The sequence below is a fragment of the Mauremys reevesii genome, linkage group 21 (genome assembly GCF_016161935.1).
Source record: "Mauremys reevesii isolate NIE-2019 linkage group 21, ASM1616193v1, whole genome shotgun sequence".
NCBI lineage: Eukaryota > Metazoa > Chordata > Testudines > Geoemydidae > Mauremys > Mauremys reevesii.
The window spans coordinates 15706469-15728821 of NC_052643.1; the positions used below are offsets into that span (position 1 = coordinate 15706469).

General features: G+C 40.2%; 1 protein-coding gene across 8 annotated transcripts in view; it reads right to left on the minus strand.

The window, feature by feature from the left end:
- Positions 1–239: 239 nt before the first annotated feature.
- Positions 240–22353, minus strand: part of PRKCZ (protein kinase C zeta) — a 141296-nt gene continuing 119182 nt past the window's right edge. For 5 of the 8 annotated variants that reach the window (XM_039509143.1, XM_039509142.1, XM_039509144.1 and 2 more), the window contains 2 exons: positions 7820–7935; positions 240–3582 (listed from right to left, as the gene is read on the minus strand). In XM_039509143.1, coding sequence (XP_039365077.1) covers positions 3495–3582; positions 7820–7935 — 204 coding nt within the window. In that variant the 3' untranslated portion in view covers positions 240–3494. Of the gene's footprint in view, positions 3583–7819; positions 7936–10055; positions 10151–22353 lie in introns of those variants that run through there. The other 3 variants (XM_039509140.1, XM_039509141.1, XR_005590377.1) reach the window with 2 other exon arrangements.

A 22353-nucleotide genomic window follows, 5' to 3' on the forward strand; every position in this document is an offset into this window, starting at 1 on the left:
TCTCATTTAAAATAACTAAGATAGGAAGCCTCATATAAATTATGCCCGATAAATGCATAGCTAGATGTTCTCATAGCATCAAAATGCAGAACGGTTTAATGTAATTAAGCTAATAGAACAAGGCTCAAAATGTACTTGTCGCTGCCCCCCAGACAAGTGGAAAATTGCTTATACTTATGTGAAAATGTAAAGAAGCACAGCTGCTTTGTTCAGCAAATCACACTGATTTTTATGCTCTTTCATTTTTAAGATCAGATTTTGTGCTTTAAAATTATACACGACTTGTCATGTATTTCCAGCTGGTTACCAAGACAGTTGCAGTTAAATGTTGTAAATTTAAACATTTCATTACTGATCGCAGATCATTACATTCAGTAATAGCTTAACAACAATTTGTGGGGAGAGAGAGAAAAACACTGATATACAATAGGTGCTTCATTTTCTCATGGGACAGACACCTGTTTTCACAAAACAGGGTAATTCATTCGTGCATTACATGATATTTGGATTCACAATCCCTGAACTCATTTCTTCTCATAAAGGTTATGAATAAAAAACAAAAATGACTAGTCTGCATTTTCTTTCAGTTATTTTGACCTTACTTGGCTACACATATTGCGCCGTGAAAGAATGCGCCTCATATTAACACTGAAGTAAAAGTTCAATATTTGAACAAAATAAATTTTCTGCCACAGGAAAACTGTTGGACCAGACTCAATGATTTAGGCATTGGTTATGGTCCAAAAATAAAGAATAAAAACACAATACAGTATCAAAATATAAACCTTGGTGAATATTTTAATTTACAATAACCGTAAGGCTCTCAGTTAAAAAAAAAATCTATCAATGTGGTGATAAATAATAAGTCTATTGGCTTTTTCATTAAAGTCTTTAATAGATGTGCAAGAATATAAATGATCTTAGCTGTTATAGATTAGTGTACCATCTTCTGCACAATTAAAACTGGCCAGCAAAGATCTCAACTAATTAATTATACAAAACTACAAGAACATATTTACTGTTTTACAATCATTAAATTAGCTAGAGTTTTCATTTACTATTTCAAATAAGACAACTATATATCATAACCAGATCCATTTGTAATATATTAGGATTTTTTTTTCAAACCACACATTTAATTACATCCTTCATTTTCTTTAATTTATAAAACAAGTACTTTATATAAAAAATTTCCCCCTTCATCATGAACAGAACATTATTCATACACTTGCACGTGAGCAACCAAACTTATAACCAGCAAACTATTTGGCAACACAGAAACATTGTAAATGCCTTGAACTGTAAATAAAATCAAGGATTTTTGTAATGTTTGTTGAGCAAATGTGTCTCTGTCCCTTTCTTCCCCCTCCCCCCAAACAAAATGTTCCAATGTCTCATAGAAATTTGAGGTAAAAAACCTCCATGTTTCCATTTCTAAGCCCCTTGCCCAGATCCATCTAAAGGCAGCTTTGTCATATCTCCATGCAAGAACTGCCATAGTCACTGTTTTAAGTAATGATCAGTTGTAAAACCAAGGGCATTGATTAAATACTGAAACACAGAAAATGTTCAGGGTACACTAAGTCGCCAAGGAGGGAGAAAAGGGGAAATTAAAACAAAAAAGTTCATATTACATTTAAAAAGTAAATAACTCCTTTACTAGATACCAAATTATCTAAACTCCAGGCATTTGAGGCAAGTACTTTTTTCTGATTAAATAATTTAGTGCTGGTTAGAACACATCTTGCTTGATATAAAAAGCTACAATCCAACAAAAAGAAACCCAAAACTCAAATCTGGATGGGATTAATAAAACTGAATTACCACAGGTTTGCATAATTGTGGCCAATGAGGGGATACAAAATGTAGTTTGTTAACCAATGGTTAATTGAAAAATTTAAACACAATGTTTTGGCAGTCTCATCCTAGCACCTCATGACTTGGATGTGAATCCGAAAGATGTCATGTTCAGCACCTAATGCAATGCTGTACCCTGAGAAACCTATATATTCATGTAAAGAAAATGTTGCAATTTATCCTGCATTTTACACCAAATTAGGTGAGATGTCATGGCACAGGGTTTCTTGGTTTTTTTAAATTCCCACGTCAATTTTCCCCTAGAACCACAAACCACACAATGTAGTTAAACAAAAACCTAGCACAAAGTACTGCCTCTGTTGTTGTCATCTGCAATGAGACAGGTAAATCTTTACAAGCATCAGAAAGCTTTTAGATTGCAGTGCACACTTAGTCATTAAATATAGTAACATGAGTTTTTCCACAGCTGACAACAAATTCTTAACCTTTGTGATATAACATCCCCTTTTTTCCAGTTTTCAAGAGAAGGGACTGGACATCTATAACCTTACCCAAATTATCACATATTCATTTTCCCCTCCATTGAAAAAGTTACTGCTTTGAAGCAAGCCATTTTTATCAAAGCATCTCGTTCTATGTAGAACAATGAATTAGTAATATACACTGAGCATTTCTAAGCAGACAGTTGATTAGTAGGAGGTGTGCTTTATCAGGAAAATGTAGCATGTTTATGGATAATCTAGATTTGCTATTTAAACTTTAAGGCTACGATCCATTACACTTCTGTTCTATTTCTGAATATTGTATTATTGATAAAAATACTTTTCAAAAATCTAGTACACAACACAAGACATCATTGTAGGCACTGCTTACGTATTTTCAGAAATCTACTCTGTGCAAATTTAGGGTTTGTTTTTTTTTAAACTAAAATTTGGAGGGTTAAACAATCCAGATTTTTGATTTGATACAGGGGAGTTCTAATTTGGAATTGGTATTGCTGAGTCACTCTGCTCCTCTATAAAGATGTACCTCAGTATTAGGTTGCAACTTTTATTTATATGTTCCTTATTTAATGTTAACAAGCATAACTTACCAGGGTTAAGAATGTTGAAAATATGTAATAAGTCTTCAATGCAGTTTATCCATTTAGGCACTTAAAACCTGTACCCAAATTTATGTTTTGATTGCTAATAAAACACAACTCCTTTTACATATCGTATCTGAGACGTTTAGACAGGTACCACTTGTGAAAAAGGCATAAAAAATAAGCTTCAACACCACTAATGTTTTATTCTTCAGGATGTTACACTCTAATATTCTTCATAGCTCATTGCATCAAGTGTTTGTGGAAAGTATGTAGCTTTCAAAGTTGTTCGGAATCTCTCTTTTCCAGAGGATGCAATGAACACTTTGATCCTTCACGAGACAGGCACAAATGCAAATTCCTTCATTAATGAAGCCAGTTGTGTCAGTGCCCAAAACTTTTAAAAACCAATATTTAGAGGAAGACACCCACCAAAATCATATTCTCATCTTTGATTTTCAGCAGCAGTATTTATCATCATTGGTCTCCATCCAAAACTTTACAGTTCCTCAGCCTTGCATGCATATACTGTAGTTAAGGATAAATTTAAAGTTCGTTCACATTATTTATCCACAATGGAGATGTCATTCCTTCATACTGTTTCCTCTGTTGACAGCAACAATGGGTTAATGTATTCAAATCCTTCAAATTCCGACTGATCTATTCTTTTTATTACATCTCTGAAAAATGAGAAATATTTCTTTAGGTTACTACTTGGAACTCTCGATTGTGTTGCTAATCGTTTTGTTCAAGAGATTCCTCTTTGTACAGTATTATAACATGTACAAGTTCTATAAAAATGCTAAGTATTAGTGATACAGAACCAATAATAAGAATTAGAATAAACAAACAAGCTTTGAATACACAAATACTTTTCATAAATCTTTCATTCCAAAATCTCAAGCAGTATTGCTTTTATTAATGAGAGGTTGGTAGTTTGGAAAACTGGGATGGAACAGCAATTTACACAGAGAAAGAAACGCACAAGGCATAGGGGTTGGCAGTGGTGATGGCTAAGCTCTGAGATGTAGGAGAGGATGCTATGAGTTGAGACATAAATCTGAGGAAAACAAATGTAAACTGAACATTGTGCACAAGGGAGAGCCAATGGAAGGTTTTAGAAACTGATGCACAGAGAAAACTGACTTGCCAAGGACATGTTAGGTCTTCAACTGTGATTTTATAGCCAGTTGGTGACAGAGTCAGCTTAACTGCTCACAAGTAACATGAATCATAGAATATCAGGGTTGGAGGGACCTCAGGAGGTCATCTAGTCCAATCCCCTGCTCAAAACAGGACCAATCCCCAACATGGTTCAGTTTTCATTCGCACAGCAGCTTTATTGCCATACGATTGTTTGACTCCGCATGTACCATGATGCCTAACTGGTTTTATCTCTGCAATCTGAGAAAAACTTAGCAACTGTCCTGTAGTGCTTCAGCAGAAGCACAGTGTGACTGACGGTCATGCACATAGAACACCAGCAGCAAAGGCAAAGAACTCAAATATCCTTCTGCACTGACAGTGAGAAGAACTAGTCAGGAGTACTTTCTTCACCAAACAAACCCCAGTGCACTTAATCTATTACAGGAGAAGACAGCCAGGTGCCAGCCTTGTCTGCTGTTAGCTGTCACACCTACTAACTTCTATCCATGTCCTGCGCAGACACAAACCATCATTTACAGTCTTCCGCACTGCCCCTAACTATATACACACACTGTTAAAAGTTGTTGTGTGGACAAGGCCTTCGTAGTAGAGCACAAACCATTACTGCCTTTCTCTCAATCTTTAATCTGCTAAAACCTGTTTTTAAAAAAGGGTCTGGTTCCTGTAGCACTTTGCACGAGTTTATACACGAGCACCATTATCTTTATTGGGAATTTCCTGTGTAAATCACCACAAACCGATAGAAGGGTGGATTGTGTCCTACAGCTTGTCAAATGTCAACTGGAATTATATTTCTCCAGAGCCTAACAATTTTTTGAAATTGCCACTTCCTTTAATTCTGTAAAACCCTTTCTGACTATTAAAAAAAATTAGGATGCAAACAATTCATTTTGCAAGTTTCTTTCCTACACCCCCCATAAAAAAACCAAATTTGTTTGCAAGCTAATTTGTAATCCTCTAATGCAGAGAGTCTGTATTTCCCATCAAAGAAACCTAATAACAAACTGTTGTCATGCCTTATGCATCTGGAGCCAAAGAATTAGTATAGGAGTAGACAGACGGGGAAGAAAAACAGATTGGAAAGGAAAAAGAGGTGAACTGTTGTTTGGAGGCAGTTTGCAAATTTCAGCACAGAGATGTCTGTCAGTTTAGAGCAGTAGTTCTGAACCCGCGGCCACGTGCGGCTCAGTTAGCACACACCTGCCGCCCAGGTTGGCAAGGTCTGGGGCCCCAGGGTCCCGGCTGCCCTGCCCTCGTGCATAGAGGTCTGTAAGGGCATTGGGGCGGGGAGGGGTTGGTTCTCGAACTGCAGCCCAGGTAACACATTATGGGCCACATATGCAGCCCACAATGATAAATAGCTTGAGAACCACTGGTTTAGAGAGTTTAAATTAAAGAAATACAAACTTTAAAAGTGTTTAGAAACAGGCATGTTTTTCAGTTCATGAAACAGAGAAGAAGCCTTAGTCCATTATTTATTATGACATTGTTTGAAATTAAGAGACTGATAAAAACAGAAAAAATGGAACTATTTCAATCCTACATCCATTTGTAATTTGCTGTATTGTTTGTGATCAAGCTGGTCCCGAACACAGTCTACACATTCCTCCTCTGAATGTAGTTATAGTACACTCTTTACCCCTCAGAAAATTAGCTAATCTCCCTATGGATGTCACTTGGGGACTGGATAATATCAAGGTTGTTCCCTAGGTCAGTAGGGAGCACTCTGCTACAGAAGAAATGCAATGAGTCCTGACTGTCTTCTGCTTTCCATGCCGGGAACTCAGTTTAGGTTAGGAAGCAGCAAGAGAGGGAGGCAGCCCACTTAAGTTTAGGTTACTACTGAGTCCAGCATGGCTCTAGGCTGAGAGGCCATTTGATGGTGAGTAGGGAGTGAGACAGTGAAGGCATCTTGCCTCGCTGTTTGTTTGGAAAGAGAATAATGAGTACGTGAGCACTGAACAACAGGTTTGGTCAGAGTTTACTGACTGTGGCCCTAACTCTGGAAGATGCTTCATTACCGGCTTAACTTTATGCACATGAGTAGTCCCAATGACTTCAGTAGCTTTTGCTTAAGTACCTTCCTGAATTAGAACTTGTAAAGGTTCAGATGAAACTGCAAGTTAAGACTTCAAAACTCTGCACGTCTACTTAAACTAGACTTCCTTAAGGGAACAGGCCCAGTCAGGAAGATCACAGGCAGGAACCATTCAGAAGAAATCACTTCACAGCATAGTATTTCCACTTTAATAAGGGAAAGGAAAAGAAACCCAGCTACCGAAAAGGTGCATGTGTAAGCAAGCTCATCTGAAAGCAAACTTTGGGGCTGGAAAGCCACAGCTGACTTGCCTGCTCTCTCAGAGTAGAACTGGCCCAGAAATTCCTAGTCTGAGCCTAATTTCACCAACTCCAAGGTAACTGAGCCTAGTTTAATTTCAAATAAACTCAGTCTCCCTGTCAATGTTTTATTTTCCATTTTAAAATTCTAGATTTGAATAAGGAAAGTCTTGCTTCTTTTGTATTTCTGAATAGACTCTCTCTCACCCCAATGGTACGAGAATGCCAAAGCAGTGTATAAATAGTCCTGCTGAGCATGTAACATAGCTCTACTGTGCCATTTCCTCAAGCAGCAGAGCCAATAAACGGAGTCCTTAAAAGGTAAAATTCTAACAAACATTTAACAGTAGTGCCATATGTAATAGCCTTGAAAGAGAAACTGTGCAAGAGAAAGAGAAAAGGATGAATAAATTCACTTTGCATTGCTTCCCAATTGGACATCATGCAGAAGGATGGGAGTAGCTGCCTGCAGAAAAATACTAGGAGGTGACCTATCCTTATCAAAAATCCTCTGAACTGGGCTGGGCAGCAAAATCAACCAACCAACAAATAAACATAAAACAAATAAAAGAGGCCGGGGAGGCAATCCACCCTTGTCACAAGCAACGTGGTAGTGACATCCTCCCCTCCCTTACTATTCATTCAGTGTGAGACATATGTTAGGCACTTTACAGACAACATGACAAAATTCATGCATCTCACTGAAGTTTTCCCTCATGTTGCATATATAGCTTCCCCTTGTTTTTCTAAAACGAGTTCAAGCTTCTGAGGCTGACTTTCGAGGCCCATCATACCCTGAGCCTGTTCATATGACCTTGGCTCTCATCGTATCACTACTTCCAAGTTTTCCTCCTAAGCACCACATTTATATCTTGTCTTCATCTTTGCCTTATACTCAGAACAGTTTCCTCCTCCTCTTGCACCAAGCAACGGGCCTCTTGACCTTGAAATCCCTTCTCATTCCACGCTTTCTTTTCCAGCAAAGACTTTCACTAATGCCCTCTGCAACAGTCCTCAATCATGTCAAACTCATACTGGCCCTTGATGCATTGTCTCTCTAAATTGTTTTGTCTCCGTACAAGAGTAAGCCTCTTGGGGCAGATATATGTTCTTAGCTGTTTGTACAGCACCAAGTACGTTGCTGACAGTCAACAGCAGCAATATATACACTTTTGATTATTCATTAGGCTGTTAGATGTATTCTGAAATATACAGTATGTATTACGGGGATGTCTAAATGTTACTATGAGAATTTTAACTTATGCATTTCTTGAATTTACATTAGTATCTTTAACTTCAACATTTTTGTTCCATTTTTAGATATTAACTCTCTCTCAGTAACATTACAACAACTTCATATTCAAATATACACATTTCTGGATGCATATTTGTTTAATTGTATAAAAAACATACTCATCATCTGGTGTTAGCTGCACAGGTTCGCTGGTGAACTGTGTATCAAAGTTATCCAAACCATAATCGTCTGTGATCTGAGGCTGAAATGGAGGGGTCGCCTGCTTCTTTTCCAGCTGAGAATAATAAGGTGGGGAAAGGAAAAAAAATAATCAAATATTGAATATTTACTAAATCTTTTCAGAAAACTTACACCTGCTCTCTATATATACACTATGAAACACTACAGCCATAATTTACACATCTAACATTGATGAAAGAGACAAACACTAAATATTATTATGCATTTAAAGGATTTTCACATTAAATGATATGTTCATTCTGTTTATTCCTCTTTTGTGGTTTCAAAAACAAATTTGAGAAAAATTAAAACATACTGAACTTTAAGTTTAAAAGGAGAGAGAAAGCAATTTCCACAAATATTTCTCAGCATGCCTGATCTAAGAACAAACATCGCCTCTAAATAAAGCCAGAGTGCAACACAAACTAATGTAACATTTAATTACATATACTTGGTATCAAAACTGTTTATAAACTGGACATGCGTCTCAGAGACCTTCAGTCTGTTTTAAGTTCAAGCCAAGACGCTTCCCCAAACACTCCCTTTTTCCTCTTAAATGCACCTGTAAAGTGCCTTTGTCATGTTTCAAGATGTGAGCTGCATCTAGACCATACACACCAAGAGTCAAGTTAATTTAACCAGACCTGTTTGTCTGCCAACCTAATTCCAGAACAGAGCAAAACCATAAGCTGTCTCCGCTAACGCCTGCACCAATAGCCAGCTGTGATGGAGGAGATGCTGCTACTGTAATAGTTAGTATTCACTGAAAGCAATTGCATCTAAGCACTAAAATGTCAAAAGCAGCCAACATCTTTACTATGTAAAGAAAACATCACTCTACGTTAATTAAGCAACGCACATGTATCTTCTGCACCAGCGTTCACTAAACCATGGAGAAACCAGCACTTTTACTTCACAAGGGTGGTTCGCGCTAACATTTTATTCAGTTTTGGTTATTGTGGGATCAAGGCCCCATCATGCAAGTTTCACTTTGGATTTCAAGTATAAACTCAAAAATTCAAAATGAAATTCTGCTGAAATTGCCAAGGGTCACCTATGTTTCAAGCAGATAACGTTTGAATCTGGGCCCATGCTTATGACCTGTAGCAACCTTTTAAGGAACATTGCCAGGGTTTTGAGTCTTATGAAATCCAGTGCCAAGCAACCTTTTGCATGGTTTTGGGTAGCATTCTGCATGACTCAAGTGCTCGTCTTGTCTAACCACATTTCATAGGTGCACAAGACTAGAAGCAGAAACGTATATTTTTTTCCAGGACACATTAAAAATAGTTAGCCTTCCTTTTAAAAAAACCTGATATCTCCTCTGATGTTTCCAAGCTTACATTTTGCTTCTATTATTTAGGGGTGAAACTGATTATTGTGTAAGTCAAGATAACATTTACACTGACAGTCAGAAGCTGTGCTAGCTGGCAATGCTCAGTTCTGTCAAGCTTATCTCTCTCACCAACAGAAGTTGGTTGAATAAAAGATATTACCTCATCCACCTTCTCTCTCCAATTCTGCCAATGGATTTCAATCCTTACTTGTAAACAAAGCCTTTTAAAGTGATTAAGAGCCTCTTCTGATTTGGAACTACTAGTTGTGCTAAAACCACAAAATTATGAAAGAGTTTAAGACACATCTTTGCTAGGCTCCAGAGTTACCAGACTCTCTAGTTTATCTCATACTTGCGTCAGGGAGGAGCTACCGACAGGTATAATGAGGCAATCCATTTAAATCCCTACCGGTGGCAGTTCAAAAAGATTTATAATAGGGCCAGATTTTCAGCTTGGGAGCAATCAATGGGAAACCACAGGGATGAGTTCAAAGCTCTGTAAGCTAATGAAAGGATTCAACTGATCCAAGCACTCATTGGCTGCTGGAGTAATATATTTAGATCAAGCAGCCAACCAATGCCCACTTATTTTGAGCTGTTTGTTCTTGCCAGTTAAGTCACATTTTAACATAGGTCGCAAATAGTATTATTGCTATTGCCTTTATGCCTCCACCATGTTACAAAGCTCCATGGTTAACAAGATTATGAAGTACATTATGCTATAGAGTAAAGTGACAGAACTTTGTTAGGGCTGACAAGAAATCACTGTCATTTGATTGGTTAGTATTATATTGGACTTGTATTTTCATGGTTTTTGAAGATAATTATACATTGCTTGCATTTTTGATCTGAACTCTCCTGATCATGACTTGGAATTTCATATTGCATCCTAATGCAGAAAGTGTCCAGACAGTACCAGGAAAGCTTTCCTCTGCTTCATGAGAGAAAAGACAAACAAAGAAACCCGAGTGCAATATGTTATTTTGGTGGATGCTTACATGCACTAGACTAGAGGCAAAGCAGCATTGGCTGCCTCTTTCCAACCTTTGTTGATATTACTGTGGATATTTAATCTAGTTCTTGCACCAATCATATTGTGCAACAACCAAATCATCATCTCTCTCCTCTACCCCTTGTTCCCTCTCACGAACACCATCATCTACCAGAAAACACTATATTTTGAAAGAATGAGCAGGAGAAAACAACATTGCTTAGCAACCTCACAGGCAGGAATTTAAATACAGAAAAACTCAGTGTGTAGTAAAATTGTACCAAACACAAACAAGTGGAACAGCTAATGTATAAAACATCTTCAGGAAAGTACAAAAATTCAGAGCACTTTCTTCAAACAAGGTTATAATACTCAAGTGCTCAGCATGCTGTTAGTTAGGTCTCTTCTGTTGGCTTGTTCATGCTCTATAGAAAGATGCTTGACCTTGTATTAATGAGCACAGTTCTCAACATGCTATGGGGCCTAATGTGAAATAAGAACCCACAAACAAGGCTCAACATGAAATAGCAAAGGAAGATGCTTGAAATTATGTAAGACTCCCTTTTCTTGAATGTGGATAAATTTGCCTTTATAGAAAATGTTATCTTTTGTATTTTTGATGCTAGGAGTCTGATGCTACGGTAAGTATCCGACGGAAACAGAAGGACAACCAACAGGTTTGTGTGTAATAGGACGTAAATTGGGGGCCTAAGACAAGTGGTGTAGCTAACAATAAGGCACATTTTTCTAGTGTCTCAGTTGTGACTATGGTATCTGGGTGCAAATGAGAAGTATGCTCATGACTACAACAAAAGAAATTAGAAAAGTAACAGTGTTTATGGGCAGGCTGGGAGACAAAATGCATTTTAAACATATTTAAAGGAAAGAAATCTTATTGGTTCACTGAATAGGAAGAATATGAATCTCTCTGTACTCACTAAGACCTAACAAGAAAGTGCTATACATTTAAATATAAAAGGAATTAGCTTGAGAATGTGACTATTATGATAAAAAGTTGCAAGCTACTGAGAATTAGACTTTTGCAATCAGATTTAGATTTAAAAGGGACAGCACAGAAGTGCAAGACACTACCAGCTCAATGCAGAAACACTCATTTAGCTTAATATAAGAATTTTTAAAATACCTATAGAAAATGGCTAATGTGATATTCCCAACAGGAAATATAATTTGACTTTGTACTGTTTTTTCCCCAGTGGGTTATTTTCTAATGTTTACAGCTAGTATTCATTAGATAACAAGTAGGACTGAGCAGACAAAAATCTAATTTAAACATTTATATCATTTCCCTCTGTCCTGAGCTCACAAAATCGCTTTTTCATATTGGTAAATAAATCAGCTGAGAAACATCTTGATGAACTCCACTGGAAATACAATCCTTTCCCCCTATGATGATGGATGCAACATGGAAATGGTAAATGTATTTGTAGTGTTCATGGAAGGTGTCAGATTTGCAGCACTGGTAACTGAAGTCCTCTCTCCACTTAACAAGTACAACACAGGAAGTGTTAGCACAATCTTCTTTCAACACCACACTGCCTATGTATGCCTCAGTCGTGATGTGGAGAGACAATTCGAAGTAAAGGAAGAGTTAAGTTTCTTCTTTGCAGAGCCTACGAAGTAAGTTGCCAGGTGTCAAAGATGCTGTGGACTCCTGTCCATTAGGGAATGGTCTGAGTCTACCCATTCTATTACAGATCTCAAATATGTAATGACTTCTGATTCTGGGGCTGGATTAAAAGAAGTGAGCAACTGTGAATTCCAATAACAATGCCTATGCTATTGACTTCAATTCCAGATGTATTTTTTAAATGATTATTTAAAAAGAAAAAAAAAATCTGTAGGCTGCGCTGATAAAAGATTCAAAATAAAAGCACACTTTTGAATGCAGTCTTCACCTGATTCAACAGAATCACAACTAGCTGAAGCCAATACAAAAGAATTTATTTGGTTGCCTTCCCAACTTCAAATAAGTCTTTGTTTTATATCCCAATAGCCAAAACTCAGAAAATACAATAGCAAAAATTAATTTAAGTACAACTTGGCAGGCACAGTCTCAAAACAAATATCCACAAACCAAACACTAGCTATATTTATTATAAAAGGTGCTTTTTCAGAAAAATAAGCCCAGTACACCCTGGGTGAACGATGAGTCAATGTTCAGTTTAGTAATTAATAGCTCTGAATATCAGCTCTTTAAATTAGTAAGGCTTCAAATTATATAGACGTTTCCATTAAATTAATTTTAACCCACATTTTTTCAAGACTATTCTATTTACTAGTAACAAACTTATTCATATTTGAAAACTCAATTATATACATCACAAGACACCATCAAAGAATACCAGCTTATTACATTCATATAGCCTTGACATTTTTTTCCGAAGCATAGTTCTAGAGTTCACAAGTACAAGTGAGAGAATCACAAAAAAGATAACTGGAAACAGCTTTGCAAGAAAAATACAAATCAATCCAGTAAAAGACAAAGTAGGTTTGGCCCAGTTTAAATAGCACATCTTTTCTAACCATGAATAAAAGTAATTCAAACATTTTCCCACTGGCCATGGTTCAGTTAAAAGAATTATCAAAGGCCCAATCCTACAAAACTGACTACTGGGAGTAATCCAATTTCCATCAGTGGGACTAACTCCCAACTGCGAGCACCCTGCCCAATGAGGTTTGAAGGACTGGGTCCAAATGCGACAGTGATGCACGTTGCAGCTGTTGGGGGATGGGGATTCATGTAGAAAGTTTTAACTTGGTGGAAAACGGAAAATATTTTACCAAACCGCCAACATTTTCTATTCCAGAAGTTCTCAAACTGTGGTCCAGGAGCTCCAGTCAGGTGGTCCGCGGATAGTTCCCTCTAAGGTGCATGCCTGGGCGGCCGCACACGAAAGAATGAAGGGCCACCCACCTAATTAGTGGAGTCGCACAGGCATGGCTCTACTAATTAGGTGCCTGGACCCTGGAGAAAACGCACATGTAAGGTGAGGTGGTGGCCTTTGAGGGAATAAGGGATAGGTGGGAGGGGGCAGTGGGGTGAGAAGAGGGGGTGGAGGGAATTTGGGATATGCAGGACTGCAGAAGCCAGAGAAAGAGGTGACTTTCCCCAACTCCAGGGCTGCAGCTGCCAGAGAGAGATGGCCCGTCTTCCCAGCCTCAGCTCTGTGGCTGCTGTGGCGGGGGAAAGAGGGAGACACCCCCCCTCCACTTCCCAGCCCCAGCTCAGGGGCCGCTGCGGTGGGGGAGAGAGGGAGAGACCCCCTCTTCCCAGCCCCAGCTCGGGGTTTGCGGCAGCGGTGGAAGAGAGAGGGCTCATCCATCGCATTAGAAAGGTAAGACTAATGATAATAAAATACGAGTTGTGTGCTTTTATTTGTAGAACAAAAAATTGTAATTATTATTAAGGTTTTTTTATATGGTGCTTTTATCCAAAGTGCTTTACAATAGTTAGCTAACAGTACAAACATTTGGAAAGATCATTAAGTGGTCCACCGAGACCCTCAGCAATTTTCAACTGGTCTACGAAAAAAAAGTTTGAGAACCACTGTTCTATTCAGATATACTGCTGTGGTGCATCATGGGAATTGTAGCTCCAGTCCCTCAAGCCCCTATTCTACTCTATGGGCAGGGCTCCCTAGACAGACTACTTCCCATGTTGCACCATGGTCTTCCCTTTTGCTGAGTCGCCATGATGCATGAGTCTGACTGGAGTCCATTATGGAGATGTAGTTCAGCTGAGAATATCCAACCCAGAGAGAAGAATGGCAGAGACGAACACTAAACTTCAACTACAAGGAGGCAACACTTTAAATCAAAATTTTTCAAATAATACATTTTCTGGTTTTGCACAGTTGTATTTTTGACACATTTTCTGTGGAATGTGGATACTTCTCTCAAAAACAAAATTAAAGCACTTGGCTTTTTTTTTTCCCTCCACCAGTGGGACCGCCCCCTTGTGTCCCGATATTTTCTCCCTCTCATCTGGTCACCCAAGACTCATTACAGCATCTGCTATTCAATCTTTCCTGAGGGCCAGGAGAGACATGGACTCCCAATTTTTGTGCAGATTATAAACTACAGATTTGACATGTTGGTTGCATGTTTTTAGAGCTCTTCTGCTTAATGACAAATTACAAGCTAACATTTTACCTCCATAATGTATGTTTGCACAGGAGGTCCCTGGCATCCACATGATGCTCCACTGGTCTACCAGGACTTTGCTTGTGTAGACTTAACTGAAGAACTGGGGTCTAAATGTGCATCCAAAATCATTACCTGGCCAATTGTGGAAAAGGGCAGGAAAGCTATTGAGATATGGTAAGGCAACACATACACAAGTACATGAGAACTCTACTTATGGGAGCTGGTCCCCCAATGCACTCCTCAACATCTTTTTTTCAGTAAAGTTTGTAATAGTTTAGTCAGCATCTCTATTTTCAGCATGTTGCTTAGAAGCTGCTTTCTTTGCTTGTTTGAAATGGTCTTTCATCTCAAAACAAATCCATAGTGTTTTGCATGCCAAGGTTTAAAAAAAAAAAAAAAAAAAAGGTTTTCCTATTTAACATGTCTGAATTAAAATCATGCCCTTCTCTTGGAAGCACAGAAGAAAACAGAGTGGACAAAGCAAGGGTTCTGACACTCAGACACCATGATGAGGAGATAAGAATATTTACAAAAATATCATTCAAAAATCAATTTGTACATACACCTCTACCTCGATATAACGTGACCCGATATAACACGAATTTGGATATAATACAGTAAAGCAGCGCGCTGGGGAGGTGGGGCTGCACACTCCGGTGGATCAAAGCAAGTTCGATATAACGCGGTTTCACCTATAAAGATTTTTTGGCTCCCGAGGACAGCGTTATAGCGAGGTAGAGGTGTACCATGGTAACACCCATCACCTTAAACAAGATCAGCCCCACTGTGCTGGGCTCTGTAAAGATATACGGGAAGACAGAGGGTGAGATTCTCTCAGCCCCTATACGCTGGGTTAAGGGGTTGGGAAGACAAAGCCCTGGATCTGGCCTAGGGAGAATCCCTATGGTATGCCCACTCCTTCAATACTGTGTGCAGGTCTGGGTCGCCCCATCTCAAAAGAGACATATTAGAATTGGAAAAGGTACAGAAAGGGGCAACAAATGATTAGGGGTATGGAACAGCTTCCATATGAGTCAATTAAAAAAAATGGGACTGTTCAGCTTAGAAAAGAGATGGCTGAAGGGGGATATCAGAGGTCTGTAAAATCAAGAATGGTGTGGCCATTTCTGTACCTCTTCACATAACACACAAATCAGGGGTCACTCAAAATTAAATCAGCAGCATGTTTAAAACAAACATAAGGAAGTACTTCTTCACACAACACAGTCAACCTGTGGAACTCATTGCCAAGAGATTTTAGCCAAAAGTATAACTGGATTCAAAAAAATAATCAGATAAGCTCATGGAGGTTAGGTCCATCAATGGCTATTAGCCAAGATGGTCATGGATGCAAATGCATGCTCTGACTGCCAGAAGCTGGGACTGGACAACAGGAGATGGATCACTTGATAACTACCCTGTTCTATTCATTCCCTCTGAAGTATCCGGCACCAGCCTCTGTCAGAAGATAGGATACTGGCTATATGGACCATTGGTCTGGCCCAGTATAGCCATTCTTATGTTCTTAACTGAGTAATACAACTACTGTCTGTTTTCCAAGAACCCCCTTGCAAATTTCAGTATCGGGGACATACTGGTGGCAGGGCTGGGGCTGAAAGGGTGTCAGTTTCGAGGGAATCTAGCTGCAGTTTCTGGGCAGCACTGCTGCTCATTGGCAGCAGAAGAAAAGTTGCCTAAATTATGCCAGGGACTGCTCCAGCCCTGGAGGAGCCCAGAATTGAGAAGGGGCAAAGGTGGTTAAAGCCACCTTTGCCCCTGGGGTTAAAGTTCTGTGAGATGTCTCAGAGTTCTTGCCCTGAAGAGCTTACAATCTTAATATTGCTGATGTTCAGAACTTCTATGTAAGCCATTTACCATTTCACAAAACAGATCCCTTCTGCGTGTCAGGAGTCCAGTTTCACTGGCTAGTTCATGAGAAATTAGGATTACTATAATTATTATAAACAGGGCCGCCCAGAGAATTCCGGGGGCCCGGGGTCTTCGGCGGCGGGGGGCCCCCGCTCCAGGGGCTCTCTCCCAGCGCCAGCGGCGCGCGCGCGGCGGGCGCGGCGGCGGGCATTGCTGACCTGCACCTGCCATGCCGCCCCTGGCCTCCGGGCCAGGCCGGCCGCGCGCCCCCTCCTCCAGCCCTGCCAGTCGCGCCTCCGGCCGGGCCCCCGGCCGGGACCTGCCCGGCGGAGCTGCGCGCTCAACCGGGAAACCCGGGGAAACGAAGGGCCCAGAGGGGCCCTGCGGGGGGGGGGGGCTGGGGGCCTGCCCCCCTCTGCCCCTCTGGGCGGCCCTGATTATAAATGTAATAAATCTAACAATTGCCTATAAGAAATTCTTTGCCAGTTCTAATAGTGACATTTCTTTTAATGTAAAATCAAGTCTTTGTGAGTGGACGAGAAAGCCTAGCCGCAAAACATTTTGGGGAACAGGAGCTCCTTTATTCAAAATGCCTGAGAAGCCACTTGAGGATAATAATTTACAAAAGATTTCAGAAATTATTCAACAATACATTTTTCCTGCTGCCAATGAGCCTAACAAGGCATGTAGTTCACAAATGCTTAAATTATTTCTGAATGAGTGTTTGTTAAATGTATTCCGACTAAATTAATTCTTCTCGCCTTCTCTGAATAGTAGAGGTATATTTTTGATACATAGGGGATACACACTACTTACATATCCTCATAAGATATGCTCCTGGTAAAGAGGTCTGAGATATAACTGTTTGTGGCTGGATTATGAAAGGGTCTGGATAACTTTATGACTATAATGTTTCAGGTACAAGTGTGAAGATCAACACATCAAATGCCATGCTTTGGGGCCTAAAGCTGATCACCACAGGGGTCTGGAAGGAATTCCTCAATCCCTACGAGCAACACTGCATAGCATTTGAAACCATTTTTACCTCCCCCTTAAGCTTCTGATAGTGGCTTTGCCAGAAACAGACCACCAGGTATGATCATTGTTCTGTGCTGTTATTGCCTATGTTGGATACATTCTTTGGAGTAGCCTGGCTGGCCACTGGAGGTCACCGTTTCTCTAGAGAAATATCAGATAGACAATCAATACTAAAAACTCCCTTTGGAAGAGCCCTGATGACACTACCTGGAAAACTCTGGAAAAAAATCACATCATTTTGTTTTCATGAAAAACATCCACAGAGAAGATAAATGATATTAATTAAATGACAGATTGGCAGAATTGTTTCTAAACTTGTAGTTTTCCCAGGAAGATTCAGAGCAACTCTCTAAAAAGTTGCATTTTTATACTGATGACATTTCACTTGATAGAAATCTATAAGTTATATAGATGTCCATGCTTCAGGTGATTAGCCAACAAGCAGATGCCGGTGCTTAGAAAGCCACTAGCAGGCTCTCTCATATAGTCCATTTCACACTAATCTAAACTGGGCACTATTGAATACAGGCTACTAGATCAGATGGACCACTGGTCTGATGCAGGACAACAATTCCTGTGTTTCTAAAAGGGGCTTGAGACCTGGCATATGGAAAAATCCAGCAACCTCTATTAACTTGCAAGCAGTTCAATTCAGTTCTAGAAGAGCTGCAGTTCTCTGCAGAGTATATATGTTGGTTGTTGCCTACCCCCTTTTCTTTTACGGCTCAACTGTCCTGCATGTTTGTTTGCCTGTCCTTCATGAGTGGCTCGTTTCTACAGCGTTAGCTGGATTATCATGTGATAGCCTGTAGTATACGAATGGGTTGGTTCTGAGATCTGGAGAGGCAGGTACACATAGGCCTACTTCTAACTCTGACCTCTACACTGTCATGATCACTATCCCTGACCCTGTCACACACGCAATTACTGCTCAAAAGATAAAATACACCAGATACTGTGATTAATCTGGCTTGGCCCCTTTTACGTGTTTGGCACGCATTTCATTATTCAATATCCTTAGGAAAACAATCTAATCTATGATGGATACAACTAGCTTTTAGCATGCAAAGAGAGAAGGTAGAGAGTTTGCAGGATAAACTTCAGAAAAAGGCTAAATTATTTCCTTGTAATTGGTTTTGGACGATTATACTTCGGATTGGCAGAATCTGACTTATTTTTTCTAATTGATGATTTTTATCAGTTTTTAACTATTTGTATTTTTACAGCTGTGGTGAGTAGGGTTGGGATTAGGGCAATGCAGAGAGCAGGGTGCAGCCGATGGACCACGGTGCTAGGGAGGCTGTGGTTGTCATGGCCCTGCAGAACAGAGACTCCTCAGCCAGGACTGAAAGGAGGAGGATGTGCCCCTGGGGACAGGGGAGGCCACCCTGCTGCTGAACAGTTCCTGCCTCGGGACAAGCTCTCACACTCCTGGCCCAGCAGTAGCGTGATTGGGTCTGTGACATTGGAGGTGCACAGCCATAGGGCCAGTGACACCTGATCCCTGAAGGCACAAGGTGCAGGGAAGGCTGGGGTACAGGTGGGGCACAGCAGAAACCCCCGGGGAGGGCTGTGGGGGAGGCCACCCTGCTGCTGAAGGGCCCCTGCTCGGGAACAGAGCTATTCAGCAGCAGGGACCACTCCCTCCTCACAGTCCTGGCCAAGGGCCTCCGCTTTGCAGAGCCAGGACTAGAGTCCTCCCAGCACCTTGTGCCTGCAGGACTTGGGCGTCACCAGCCCCACTCACTCCCCAGCCTGTAATGGGCAGGAACTCCCATGAGAACAGATTTGCAGGGGGTTCCCGGCATGGCTGTAGGGCCAGTGACACCCAAGCCCTGCCTGCGCAAGGGGTGGGAAAGGCTGTGGTTCTGGCGAGGCAGAGCACAGACTCCCGGTACTCCCAGCTGGGGAAAGAGAGACAGTGGGTCCATGACAGTGGGACTGCAGACTGCTCCCTGCACTGCTGCAGGACTATTCAGTCATAGCATGCCCCCCCCCCACCCCCGCCCCCAGCTTGTCCTCTTCCTCCTTGCAGTCCTGGCCAAGGGTCTCTGCTCTGCCCCACTAGGACCTGCAGGGATCAGGTGTCACCACTGTCATGGGCCTTCTCCCTCACTCCTGTGACAGCAGGGCTGCTGAGGGCTCCCTACATAGGGGCAGGGCTAGTGACACGCAATCCCTGCAAGCATGCCCACTGCTAGCCATGGGGAAAAAACACCTATTTCAGCCAATTGATAGTTACCAAGCATAGTTACACTTGCTACAGCTCCAAGCCCACAAAAGCCTGCCTGCCTCCTCTCAGTGGTGTCAGTCTTCATTGTGGCTAAAGGCATTTTGCACCTTGGGTTAACAAGTAGTTTAAGACGGATGAGAACCATGGAACGAGTTGGGGCAGATATAAGGGAGTGGGGGAGAAAATGGTGTGTGTCCATACACCTCGAGCAATCATGTTTTCCAAATACTTTGGGGATCTATGCAAGAGTCTATTAACTAAAAATATTACTGTAGGTGTCTAGTTTACTTGACTCCCATGTTTTACAAGTCACCAAAAATAAATGGTGTAAAAACGGATAGCACAAATACAGACATGAATTGCATACTCTAACAATAATTAAATGAAAAATAACTCCAGTACCTTTCGACAAACCACCTCAATTAGGGACCTACTTTTCTGTTATACTTCACACCTAGTGTAAAATTCCTTCTTTAGGGTGTTCACATCTGGATCCAATTAATCATCTACTACTTGCAATTACAAAATTTTTATAAAATACATTTTTACAAGGATTGATGTTAGTTAAAATTTAGCCATCTGTTTTGCTGCAATTTAACATTTTATTGTCTATTAAACCAAGACATATGAGGATTAAAATGATGGATGTTACTTAACATCAGTAAGATGACGAGCTGGTGTGATGACTCAATTTGCTAACACAATATTATATGGCAACAATTCCAGTGCCTGAAGCCCTCAAAAGTGACACCTAAACAAGATTCAGAATCTTTAGATTTAATGTTATGACACAAGGTTACATATGTTGTTAGGCTTCTTTCAGACAGTGAGGAAGAAAGATTTTCCTTCCTGGTGCAGTGAGAGAGTCCATCACTCATGGCAGCTTTATTACAGTAAACAGCCAACTTCAGAAGTTCTGTGTTTTCCTGATAATGATTCTCCCGCAGGGCTGAATATTGTTTGCTGCATTTCCCCAAGTTAACAGGGATAGAGGCAGAAAGTAAATCCAAGGAAAAACGGAAACAAAGAATTTGCTCAAAAATGGGATGTAGGATTTTAGGATGAGAAATCTGGCTCAGACATGCTAAGGATCCCCCTGAACTTTTACCCAGTTTTAGAAGCTGATCTGAACCTACATCTTTTGTGGTTATGAAATGCTCATGAGAGGGTTTTCCCTCCCTTCAGGTTTCTGACACTAGACATAGAAGTCTTAAGCTAAAAGACCCTAGTCAAACCATTCTCCACCAATCTTCCATCCCCCAAGACACCTTTTATATATGGACAACATATAAAATGTTGGTTTAACTACTTAAAACAGAAGTTTATTCAAACTGAAAGGTTCAAGACTTCATTTTAAGATTCTTTTAAAATCAGTTTTAGGACAATTGTGGGGATTTGTGTGTGTTTATTTTATGATGAAAAGTAGAGCAACCCAAATTTCTAACCTTTCAGAGTTAAATTTATTTCTGTTGTTAAACAAAAGTCAGCTAGTGACGTGTAATGGACAGTGTAAAATAACTCTATAAATTCAAGTTGAAAACATTCTTTGGAGATGAATGTCAAAATACCCAAATAAAACATCTTGTTTAGTCAAGCAATGGAAACCATTACAATGAATATGCAGCATTTAACTATAGAGATCAACAAGGAACACACACATTTTATGTTGTATTATTCCTAATTTAGTTTAGGGTTCTTTCAAGGCTGAAAGGTTCTCTCATAGCACTTGAATGCTCCCCTCTCCACCCCTCAAAAAGTTAATGGGGCATCCTTTCTTCTCTTACTGATTTTAATAGCACTTCTCTTCTCTTTGAGAGGAGACTATATCCTAAAACATCAATGTACTCTCTTGCAGTAATAACTATGATTTTCATACCCAATTACATTTTTCAGGGCTTTGCCTATATATTGTATGCTTTGAAAGAGCTGCAAAAAAGTCTTGATGCAGTTATTACAGTAAGGACTGAACCTGCAATAAAAAGACATGATTCTGAAATCAATATACAGACAGACTGCTCACACAACAATACTTGGGAATTGTGGGAGGGTATTATTACTTAGCAGTAAGGGATGTGTTATATCAAAGTCTGTAATTATGCCAACTGGAATGCAACAACATTTCTACAGTACTTGAGATTTAGGGTGCACTGGTCTGTAACTTAAAAGAATCGCTGTCACATAGTTCAGGTCAAAATTTGACCTATTAAAACGGTTATAACCCAGTTCCTGACCTTTAGATTCTAAATACCTTTTATTTTCTTTTAAATTTACCAAAGAAGGACCCATGCTCTGTGTGCGCATGCACACGTCCATCTGCTCATCACCGGTTTGATAGTAACAGTTGAATATACTGCTAGAGCTAAGCAGATTATCACTGAGCATGATTATTTATTATTTGTATTACCATAATCTAAGAGCCCCAGGCTTGGACCAGGACCCCATTGTCCTAGGTGCTGTACAAACAAGAACAAAAAGATAGTCCCTAACCCAGAGAGCTTACAATTTAAGTATAAAACAAGAGGCTACAGATGGCGTACAAGGAAACAGTACGACAATATTGGTCAGTATGATAGCGAGTGGTCTCAGCATACCAGCAGCCAGGCTATTAAACTTTTTGTAGACATCTCAGAAAAGGAAAGTATTAAGGAGGGTTTGGAAGAAAGAAAGTCTGTTAAGTTTGTGGATGTTTATGGGGCGCTCCACCCAAGAGTGAGGGGCAGGCAGAGGAGAGAATACAAAGGTGCTTGTTTGGAAATTTAACATGTGGATGACAGAGATGGGAATCAACATGCCATGAACGTGAGGGCGGGTAGTTTAGGTTTATAGAGTGGAGGGATGC